General features: G+C 44.7%; 1 protein-coding gene across 3 annotated transcripts in view; it reads right to left on the bottom strand.

Annotated features, from left to right (window-relative positions):
- Myt1 (myelin transcription factor 1) overlaps positions 1-12,012 on the bottom strand; it is a 65,192-nt gene that overhangs the window by 30,618 nt on the left and 22,562 nt on the right. For all 3 annotated transcript variants that reach the window (XM_021192082.2, XM_029536295.1, XM_029536296.1), the window contains exons 3-7: positions 8,985-9,039; positions 7,952-7,982; positions 4,247-4,309; positions 3,174-3,421; positions 1,086-1,991 (exon numbers count right to left, since the gene is read on the bottom strand). In XM_021192082.2, the coding sequence (XP_021047741.1) occupies positions 1,086-1,991; positions 3,174-3,421; positions 4,247-4,309; positions 7,952-7,982; positions 8,985-9,039 (1,303 nt within the window). The remainder of the gene's footprint in view (positions 1-1,085; positions 1,992-3,173; positions 3,422-4,246; positions 4,310-7,951; positions 7,983-8,984; positions 9,040-12,012) is intronic.

Here is a 12,012-nt window from a genome sequence, read left to right as displayed (position 1 = left end):
TCTCTCTCTCTCTCTCTCTCTCTCTCTCTCACACACACACACACACACACACACACACACACACACACACACACACCTTTACTTCTCTCTCCCTAGCATCATCTAACCCTTTCTGGAACCAGGCTGAAGAAGGGCCCAGAGTTCGACCCAGAGAAGAAAGTTTTGCCTGGGACAGGGAAAGGGAAGACTGAAGTCAGGACAGCTCCCTGATCTTAGAATAGAGGTATCAGGCCTAGAGAAACCCAGGGTAATTCAAAGCTGGCCTATCTAAGGCCTGACCTTCTTGCATTGCGGGGATGACTCTCCTGGGAAGAAGCTCTGTGCACCTGCTCTGAGGCAAGGAGACTTTTGAGAAGAGCAGATTGCAAGCAGCACATGGCCAGCCTGCCCTACAAATTTGCTGTCCATGCTATAGCTATGGCCATAATAACATTTGCTCAAAGTCCATCCTTAGATCTGACTTCAGTTTCCAGCCTCTCTCCTATATCAATCCAGACCAAATCCCTTACACTAGTCCAGCCTTCCTGCCCTCTTCTAGACATAAGCTACTCAGTGAAGCTAGTGGGATTCTGCCCATAAATCCAGAGGAGCAAGGGAGAGATGACTCAAGTCAGCTTAGAGGTCACATCTCTATGGAGAAAGTGCTGAAGATAATTAGATATGGCCTTAAAAATAGTTTTCAAGGATTGAAGTCATCAAATGTCAGGCTCTGTCACTGGACAATCTCTGCTGCAGGTTTAGGCCAGGGTGAAAGGTTTGACTAAGTGGCATAGTAACTGGGTTATCTGCCCTCCTGCTTTCCTTCCTCTCCCCTACCTAGCCTCTTCTCACATATCTCAGCTCCATGTGTCTCTACAGATCGCAATACATAAAACAGTATGAGTCCATGTCCTCAATTTTTTGGCCCAAGTTCTGAGATTATTTGTCCTCAAGTGCTTTTCAATTTCCCTCCCATTCCAGTCTATAGGGGGTTATACGCTAGAAGCTATGTTTCTCCCCAGCCTCCATCTGCACTCTCAGTAGAGGTGATATCCCTACTAAGGGGATAACAGGGTAGGTGATCAGAGCAGGCCACTTTAGCCTACCTTTGCTGTAGCAGCTCTTCCTCACCACATCCAGGGGCTTTGCCATTTTCCCTGGCTCTCCTGGGCCCAGATGGCCCTGCTCAGCAGGTGGACAGCCAGACTCACAGACCGCTCGCACCTGCTCAGCCTTCAGGGCAATGGCCTGCTCCAGAAGGCCTAAATTCCCACGGGTCATCATGTCATACATTTCTGATTCATCTGTGACTGCTGACTTCTGGGAGTGTGAATCCTCATCCTTGTCATCATCAGAACGAACCTCCACGATGACTGAGTACTCAGGTTTAGGACTGGATAGCTCTGGGCCTCGGAACTCAGGAGAAGCCTTCTGGACAGAGGTATGGGAGGTGTCTTCCCCAAAGATAACATTTGAAGCTGCTTCCTCCTCCTCCTCCTCCTCTTCCTCTTCATCTTCCTCTTCCTCCTCTTCTTCTTCCTCCTCCTCTTCCTCTTCCTCTTCTCCTTCCTCTCCCTCCTCTTCCTCTTCCTCCTCTTCTTCTTCATCTTCTTCCTCCTCCTCTCCCTCCTCCTCATGACCTAGGACCCCTTTCTGCTTGCTTGTCTCTTCACTAACCATATCCTTCAGAGACTGGGGGCATGGCTCCTGGGAACGTTCACTTGTGACTTCAATGACCTCCTCCACATCTTCTGGCTGTATAAAGAGGTCCTTTTCACCCTCATCACTGTTGACCCCCATTGCAGCCTCATCCTGAAGCTGATGAACAACAGTGGGGCCCAACTTAGCTACTGAGACTGAATCCTCCTTCACAAGGGTCTCTTCAGCAATTTGGCCCAGATTTAGGAGGGAAGTTGCAATGATCCCCTGGTAGCTACTGTAGCTGCTCTTGGAGAAGCCAGAAGGGCTGCTTGTGGGGTTGGAGCCAAAATGGGGCTTGATGAGGCTTTTTCCTGCATAAAACAAGAAACACCATGAGGCCTTGAAGAGAGCATGGGGGGTATGTTTCCAGGTCTCTGCTCCCAACAGTAGCCAACCCTCCACCTATCCCCACCTGCCCACCCTCAACACTGTAGCCCAGAAAACATGTAAATGAAGTGTAAGCCATCCTGTCAACCTTCTGCCTGGATTCAAAAACCAAGAAGGAATCGATTTTAGCTAGATTACTTTGATATTTCTCAGTTCTTATTCCTATTCCATCACTTATTTTCTCAAATCAGATAGATCTGCTTTTTATATCATGGAACTTAAAGAAAAAAATCAGATGAAAAGTCATTTTATAATTGAAAATCACTTATATTTTGACAGAACATGAATTTAAAACTTTTAAACATAGTAACATATCTTACTACATGCTGGTCCTGTGAAACTCATGAACCAGTGTTCTTAGCAACAGTAGGACCCAGCCCTACCATATAATATCCCAAGAGGCAGGTAAGCTGTAGATTTTTTTCTACATGGAACACAAACTTGCTTTATTCCATAGACCATGCATTCCCTTTAGTCCCAAGAAGGTAACCAGTGAGGGCTCAAAATAGATTGCTTCAAAAATATGGTAAAACTCTACCTCAACCATTTAAAGTCAGCTGATCCCAGAAAGTTGGGAAATCAGCAGACTCTCAGATGCCTTCTTTCCTCTCTTGGCTTCTATGAGCAGCCCACCTTCAGAGCCCTGATTCATCCTGAAGTGAGGTATTTCATCAGTACCTGCCCTTGGTGTATGAGAACAAAGTAGATCCAGGCCAGTCAACTCTCATGGGCCAGGAAGGATGGGCTTTGTCTAAGAGCTTCCCACGGACAGAGGTACAACATACATTATTTGTCTTTATTTCTCACACACATGGAGCCTTGCCTCAGAATTAAACTTTTGAGAGTGCATGGGAGTGCAAGATGCATGTCCAGATCCACTTTCTCATCTCTACCCTGCACACAGTGTTCACACACACTATAGTAACCCCCCCCCCATCCTGGGCAGACCCCTTTTCCAGGAAGCTGCACATGTCAGGACAAGACATTCCTTGTTCTCAAGACAGCTTTCTGCACTGAACGGAGCTCCCCCATCCCCCTCACAGGCTGCAATTCTCCAGGGCTACACTAAGCAGCCTTTATTCAAAAGAGAAAGAGCAAAATAGTACCTTCAGCTGTCTGTGGGTGATGAATCTCCTCCTGTCCTGACATCTCAGCCTCAGCCTCCTCCAGGGGTTCTTCTGATTCATCTGAAACAGAGGCATCCTTCACTTCAGCATCCTCACTGCCATCACTGTCCATGCGGTAACCCTCATCCAGAGCCAGCCTCAGAGGGTGTGACTTCCTCTTGGATACCAGGTGCTCAGTCTCAGCATCCTCCAGTTTTCTCTTCTTGGCCAGAGGGCAACTCTGTAAGCTGAAAGGGAAGATGGATGGTGCCAAGAGCCAGGCCAGTTCCTTGAGAAACCCAGGAGGTCATTCTAAGAGTCTCTCCTTCTATAGCCATTCTCAGAGGGAAGCTTTAAGTGCTAATGTATTTAAATTTTTACATCTAATTACATAAATCTAAAAGTTTCTGATTGTATTTTAAATTGCATTACAGTGAGCCAAGTCTACATATAGAATGAGGATTCAGGCCCCACTGGCCTAGATTGCTGCTCTCTAAGTGGCTTTTTAGACCAAGCCACCATCCCACATGTACCCCAAGCTTATCTCAGTCTACTTCCTCCCTTACTGGCCCTTTTCTTCTCCTCCCTCAGATCTCCACACCTATACCCACCCAAGAATGTGACACTATAGTCCCCTGGAAAACCTAACTGACCACAGGGAATGACTATGCTGACAATTGTAGCTTACATGTAGCTCTCATGTGTATGAGGTCTACTTAAAGCTATACCATACCAAAAATAAATAAATAAATAAATAAAATAAATTTTTTAAAGCTATGCCATACAAATATACCTAAGACCCAAAATAGTCCTTCTGGAAAAACAAAGGTGCCAAGAACATGTAATCTATCACCTCTTGTGGCACATTCATGGCCAGGCTCACCTTAGTGAAGACACCAGGCACCACAGGAACACAGACCAGTGGGAAGACACTAGGCCTTAGAAGGGTTAGGTCAGCTTGGCCTCAGCAGTCATAGTCAGAAAGGTTTTAAACCACAAAAGAAAACATATCTGAGAAGAGAACCCCAAACCTCCTTCCTGGGAGTCTTTAAGAGTATTGGCAGGCCTCTTACCTTCGATGTCTGGAGTACTTGCCCCGCACATGTCCTGAACCAGTACATCCTGGGGTAGGACAGCTGGAGGAAAAAGCAGGAGAGAGCACCTTAGGCATCAGAACCTGGGTCACACCCTAAAGAGCAAAAGCAGGTCTCCAAATGGCTCATCTTAAGATGGACTCTGGCAGTTTGCTAAAAAGTAGTGACATAATTCAGCCCATTTAAACAAATGAATAGCTAGTTACGACTATATGAATGAGTTTAATTAAAGATCTGTACAAGATTAAGGCATCTACTGGATGGGTTCATTTTTCCATAGCAGACATTCCACCAGATTTCAGGGGGCTTGAGAGGCAAGTACCTTCTCTAAAGGGGTCTCGTGGCTTGTCTGACCCAAGTCCAGAGCACAGAGTTTGAATTTCTTCATGTTCATCACTGGTACTGTGATGCTCCAGCCTCCAGGGCTATAGTATGTCCTATCTTTCTACTAAGTAGGAAAGGAGTCTGTGTAGACCAAGCCAAAACCACAGCTTGTAGGAGAGACCCTGTTCTAGTACCCACAGCCTGGTGTTGGTCTCTGCTTCCACAGAGAAAAAAAAGCCAGCGGAGGCAATGCACTGAGAGATTCCCATCCTGCCTGGTACAAAACTGGTTGTATGTACTAAGAAGGTCAACCCCTGCCCCATTTCAAGATGGAAAGTACAAGAGGATGGAAGTGAGACCCTCAGAAGTTTCTCACCTTCAGCCATCCACATTACCAAACCAGTGAAAACTTCCAAACACAGGCACTAACACTGACCACTCAGCCCAGCCAAGAGGCTCACAGGATTACTCAGGTTAGAACAGCTATAGGGGCACCTATGTGGTATGAGAGTCAAGGGTCCATCACAGTTCAGAGTTCTGTAGATGCAAGAAGCTGCTACTAATTTATGGTACTGTAGACAAGCAAGATGATCTTTGAGGCCATGTGAGAGAGCATATCAGATTTCAGCCCCTTGTGGGGGAACCAAACCTGTCTGAAAGTAGAGACAAAGAACCCATTTCTAACGGAATTGCTGATATGGACCAGAGTTCCTATTTTTCTCCTAAAATTTGGCACATCTTCTCAAAATCTGCAAAGGGAGGCAGGTAGGGAGTGGCTCTTTGGGACCAAAGAAAGGGCCACTCCACCTTTGTTCAGATACCCCTGATAGTTTCCAGGAGGAAAAAGCAGAAAGGTATTTTATTAGATTTCTTTTTCAGATGGAGAACTATTTCTAACCCCAGACAGCCTATTGTAAAATCTGTACTCGTATTTGCTTTCACTCTCTCAAGAACTAGCTTTGAGACTTTTTACAAACAGTTCGTTGTTACTGGGATTTGAAGCTGAGGTCCCAGTTAGTCAACTAATCACTTAATCAGGCAATTAGGCAACAGCTGCTGTGGAGGCCTGTGGGGCACTGGCACTGCCCCCATGTCATTTGTTCCAAGTAAGTGTGATACCCAACTCAGAAAAGTACAGAAAAGGTCCCCATCCGGGTGGGCCTGTACCTTCCCACCCAGCTCTGAGCCTGAGTACATAAAGCTGCCAAACTGTCTGGACAGAAACTGAAACTCCTTAGACACAGTAACAGGAAACATCAAGCAGAGTGACATGAGATCCAGCCAGAGCTTCAGATACAGACATCAGTCTTGAGCCTTCCAGGGTAATCTGTGAGCACACCAAGCATCTAGGAGTATAACTGACATCAGTGCCCACTTATGAGAACACGTGAGAAGCTGAGCATGGTGGTGCATACCTGTAGTCTCAGCACTTGAGAGGCAGAGGCAGGTGGATCTCTACAAGTTCAAGGCCATCCTGGTCTACAGAGTGAGTACCAGGACAGCAAGAGCTACAAAGAGAAACCCTGCCTCAAAAAACAAAACAAAAACAAAAAGAACAAGTGAGAATCTCATGAACATATATGAGTACTTAGAGCACACTGAAAATTCATGTGCACTATCATCTGCTAATGCCCTAGAGTTGGGCATAAGTGAGTGATTGGCAAGGCCTTCAGGCCTCCTGAGTCTTCTCTAAAAATAGGAGAAAAGCAAAGCCAAAGTGACCCTTCCTCTAACACTTGGTGCCCATGTGTGCTCATAAAGTCATAGGTGTTCATGCATGCTCTTAGGCAATTATAGGAGTTCATAGGCAGACATAGATGTTTGGGTATGCTTATCAGCAATCAAAAGCTAAATCTTTGAATCCCTTGATCTGGTCTTGGATCTCATGTAACTGAAGCCAGGATCAGAGACACAAGCAAGTGGAACAGGTAAAGAGCTGAGGACTGACAGATGGGCACCTCTCAATAGGCACTTTGGAGTCTCTGAGGATCCAAAGACAAGCCACAGGCATCTAAGAACCTAATTTTGGGAAGAGTCCAAATCCCAGGCTAGAGCACCATGACCTAACTACTCCCCCATTAAAGAGACTGACTCCCTTCCCCAACGTGGGTGATAGGAATCTTTTACTCACCTGTCCTCTGGGCAGGAGCTGGCTATGACTCAAAGAGGAAGGACCCCAGATGAAGAAAGGGTACATTTAGGGCAACCCTTACCAGCTCACTGATGTGTCTCTAAGATATTGATCCCAGCCCTCCTCCAACTCCTGCCTCAGCAAAACCTCTCTGGGGTCCTGTAATGGATGTTGAACTTCACCAAAATACGAACTGTAGTGTATATCAGTTCCCTCAAGGATGCTAAAGGAAAACTATTAAATCTATTCCTCCTAAAAGCGAGGGTTAAATTCAGGACATAGGAAATTTTATAGATGTCCAAGAGGCCTCACTGAGTCTTGCTTATTCCAATCCAAGCTCCTCAGATAATCTTGTAACAATCATTCTTCAGCCTCCCAGATAACAAATGTCATTTTAAGAGCTCTGCCTAAGTTATAGGGTAGCCCAGGGCCAAGGGTACTGCAAGGTGAGGGATTTTGAATCCATCATCCATGAAGAGTCCCACAAACAGGGCTGCATTCAAATGAGCTTATCTAATATCATGATTTACACATACATAATATTCTTCTCCCAAACCAAAACAGCAAGCCCTTTGTAAGTCACAGTCTCTATTCTGGCACACCACAGTGTGAACCCCACCCAAATAGAGGTCTTGTCTGCTTCTCAGATCAGAGCTATGCTGTCCTGGTAAACGGACCCTTGGAGAGGTAAAGAACATGTGCTGGTGACACATAAATGACCCCATATCAAGAGATGATGTCACACACATTTAATCACAGCACTTGGGAAGCAGAGACAGGAAGATACCTGGGAGTTTTGGGCCATCGTGGTCTATATAATAAGCTCTAGGCCATTCAGGAAAACACTCTGTCTCAAAAAATAAAAATGCTCCCACCACAGCCTATGTGTAGTCATAGTGTGAGCCATTCATACTATAGATCATCCCCACATGACACAGTGCACAGCAAACATGTTGACACCATTGTATGCAAAAATCACCAAAAGCAACTTGTTGTGGTTTTGGGGACCATGGTGACAGTCCAAATGCTAGTGAAGAACAGTTCGAGGGTGATCTATGGTAGGGCCAATTTTGAGCTGAGAAAGAACATAGTTGGATATAGACAGCAAGATATGTTACAGAGAAAAGCTGTTTCCTCAGAGAAAACAAGTTTGTGGAAATTTTATAAAAATAACATTATGGGCAAGAAGGTGGAGAACAGTGCTCATGCAAATAGGAATACTTTCTTACCTGAGGTCTGCACCTGTGGTCTCTGGGGGTCCTGGGTAAGATATAGGGAAAAACAGAAATACACATACATAGGACTTAGACTTTCAGAAGAATATTTCCCTAAAAGTATAAACCTAATAAAATAACTGACACCTTCACAAGGACAAGATGCCCACCCTTTGCTGACCTATAAGAACTTCCCCTGAGGTCAGTAGAGAAAGCTGATCCCTTAACAAGGTTCTTGGTCTGGGATCCCTACACCAGACACACACACACACACACACACACACACACACACACACACACACACCAGATTTTCAGAGAAGACCTGATAGTCTCTCTACTCTCAGGCTCAGGGTGTTATCTCTCTGTAATTGCAGATAGATGTCAGCTTTTGGCAGGATATATTACCTACCGGATTAAGTTGCACAAAGGCTAGAACCAACAAAGATGCGGCTGGTCACAATGATGGGCACTAACTACAAGATATGCAGGAGTCCAACCAGAATAGGCAGTGCTTACATATTCAAAACATTTGAATACTCTGTGAAGCCCAACTGGAAGCTCCAAGTGAGAGAGTTGGGGTGAGGTGAGGGGATCACCAAGCAGGTAAGTCTCAGTCTTAATAAAGTGAAAAGGGCCTATCCTCTCCCTTCCACCCATTATTAAGTCTACCTAACAGCCTTCAAACATCCAAGAGCACCAACAATAATCTCTGGAAAGAAAGGGGCCACTGGCCAAAGGCCAGTGGTGGCTGAAGGCCAGGGACCCTTCCTTTCTAAATTAAGCAGATTCCTGACTGAACTCTGCTCTCCCCACTCTGTAGAACTGTACTTGTCCCCACACTCATACAGACTGAGGCAAGTCTGTATGAGCTGAAAAGGGCTTCAGGAAACCCTAAACACTGCATCAAGGAACAGATGAAGAGCCCTAAAGTCCCAGGTGCCTAGTATAAGCCAAAGACTACCAGGAAGCTGAGCATTTAATTATATCAACAGTTTAGAGAGGGCAGCTGCCAAGGATGGGGACCAGGCCAGACTGAGTTGGCACTGACCTCGGAGGGTCTTGGAACGCGTGCGGGCTCGCTTGTCATCACTTTCTGAGCTCATCTGCAAAGTAAAACAACCACAATGTTAAGAATCACCCAGGGCAAGCACCTGTTATGTCTTAAACCATCAGAAACATCTGGTCATCTTCTGACTTAAGTTTTGCTTATGACAGGAAGATTATCTGTGAATGACAAGAATGGGACCAAAAGAAGCAAGTTGGGAGAATGTTGGGGGTTCTGCTGGGGAGAGACCACCAGGCTCAATGATATCTCATTCACACCTCCTAGTGTCTCACTGTGCTCCACCCACACTGCTCCAGTTTCCTATCTGCCCACAAAGCCTCATGTGCATAGGTATTCTGTAATAAAAGGGGCTCTTGGCACAAAGAGTAATACCCACTGCTTACCTTACCAGGCAGGTACTGAGGTACAGGGCATATTGCTGACCATAGATTCAACTGGTAGAGATGAAACTGGGTCCACTTAACATAGCCCAGGGCCTAGCTTCCATGAACATTTTCTTCCTACTCTGCACATGTTTTAATGTTCCTAATATACTAGTGTCATGTGGGTAAAAATTGGTTGCTTGAGCAACACTGAGGTGTCCTCTGGCCTCTGGCCTGCCAAGTATATTAGAATCACCTAGAGAAGCCTCCACAGGGCTGCTGCACACAACATGGTACTTTGAGAAAACCACAGAAGAGCTACTATGAAGGTGACAGCCACAGATAGGGCACATCCGAGGATGAGGGTCCCCGGGTAAATCCTCATCTTGTGTCACCATGGCAAATCTGAAGGAACAGATAAAATATTGGCAAGCTCTGTGATGTAGGAAACAATCTTCTCACAGATAACAAGACTCGGAGGGGCAGGTGTACACCCAAGTAGAAGACTGGCTAGTTAAGACCTACTACCTGTCTCCACAGTCAGAAGAGATAGGAGGCAAATCAACACCTACCCCAGACCATAGATTCTACCAGGACAACAAGGCTCTGTGTGAGTGGTTTGGAAAGGAGGAAGTAAGAGAATGGGATGTTGCAGAAGGAAGAGAATGGCAAGAGTCAAACCTCTACCTCACCAAGTAGGGAAAAAGAAAACAGAATTAATTCCTCAGTTGGCAGATGAAATTCACAAGTGAACTTTCCCATGAAGCAGTATAGCATACAGTGATCTATATAATTTGTTAAAGAAGAAAAATAAAAAATGGGGTAATTTATGCAACCTGTCAGCTCCAGGGTATGGAACATAACGCTGTAAGCCATGTGTTTATTATAGCCTTCTCATAGAACAGAGACAATTACTATAATTTCTATTTTTAAGGCAGAAGCTCCCTGTGGACCAATGGTTCACATTTAAAGTAAAGAGAGGAGCAGGTGTCAAAGGGACGTCATTACATCTATGAGCCTTCAAACGTCGATTGCACTGAGCCAGTGCACAACGCTTTCTGAGGCAGGGCACACAATACATCTGATTGCCCCATGCCTGTGTTCAGCTGAAATGTAATCTATAGCTTTTTGTGTCAGTTTTCCCAAGGAAATTGGCAGGCATTCTGCTAGATTAAAGTATGCCTTGGCAATTTGGATTTCCTGTGGATAAATTATTCAAAGGGCAGAGAATAGAGAGGGTTACAGGGATGTGTAATGGGCATTGCTTGCAAACTGTGAGCTCCCATTGATGAAGCTAACAGCTGTGGCATTCATTGTCCTGAGCACCTTCTCTTTTCGATTTACTTGCATCAAGTATTCAATGTACAAGAAGTTCTCTTCAGTTTGCATAGCTTTGATTTAAGAAGGAAACTCTTGAACTTGTGGGAGAGAAGCCAGGCTCTTTAGTATGATGAGAATGTGTTCATAGGATCTGGATGACTTGTGAAGTCAATGCCAAGAGGTGATTCTCCTCTCACTTTTGAAATTGACAGTGGTAGCTGCTGTAGAGGCATCTGGCAAAAATGTGTGAGAAATTCACATGCTTTCTTTTACAAAGTACTGCAGAAGATATCTATAGACCTCTTACCTATAAGTAGAATAACCATTAGGCCATCATGCTCATCACGCACTGTGCCTAATACTGCCCAGACTCACTGACTAATTGGCCTGGCAGCAGATCCTAAGACTTCCTGCCTGCTCCATACATCAATGGTCCCTGCCTATGGCACAATTCACTGATGCAAAGGCAATGAGGTGCTTTTCAATTTTCTCTTAATTTGTTTTTTGTTTGTTTGGTTGGTAGTTGTTGTTTTAAAAACCAAACCTTTTATTTCTTCCAAGCACAAACAGGAACTGTTTTTGCACAATAATTCAATCTCCTTTTGCCTTGAGGGTGAAAGGGTCCCTTTGTTCAGACAGATAATCTTGCTCCACTGTGAGATCAGGGATCTTTCCCAGGAACATCTGCTCTATTTCTCTAACATCAATGTCATACTGCTGATAGAGCACAACTTTAGTTCTGACATTTTATGAAGTTTTACCTTGTATAGGAAAATTGGAGAAAATAATTTCCAAATACAAACACTGTATTCAGCCATAGCTATTACATTAGCCTGAGAGAACTGTGTCTCCATCCAGGCATTAAACTTGATTCCTTGGTACTATCTTAAAAGCAGTCTCACTGGAGGGTGTTTGTTTTTGTTTTTGTTTTTGTTTTTGTTTTGTTTTGTTTTGTTTTTGCCTCGAACTGTCCTGTATTGCTTTAGTAAAAGCAAGACAAGTCATTCAGGCTTTTTAAACACAGTTACTAGTCCCTTTTCATACTCACTTGCCAAACTGAGCTCCCTGTGTTGAACCTTTACAAAGTCAAGAATCAAAATATCAAATGCAGCAAGTAGCCTCAAAACCTGCAGATTACTTTTGGCTCTATTTTGGTTGTCTGAGGAATAAACTCAGAACCCAACACAGCCAAAACAACAAATAGCTGGTCTTTAAGAAGAAACGATGGGAAGATGAAAGGATGGACTATCCAGAGAGTACCCCATTCGGGAGTCCATCCCATCATCAGCCACCAAACCTAGATACTAATGCTCATGCCAGCAAGATAC

Source organism: Mus pahari, chromosome 3 (assembly GCF_900095145.1).
Source record: "Mus pahari chromosome 3, PAHARI_EIJ_v1.1, whole genome shotgun sequence".
In the NCBI taxonomy this organism is placed as follows: domain Eukaryota; kingdom Metazoa; phylum Chordata; class Mammalia; order Rodentia; family Muridae; genus Mus; species Mus pahari.
Note: the sequence above shows the minus strand (reverse complement) of the source record. Positions and strands in the feature narration are given on the sequence as shown.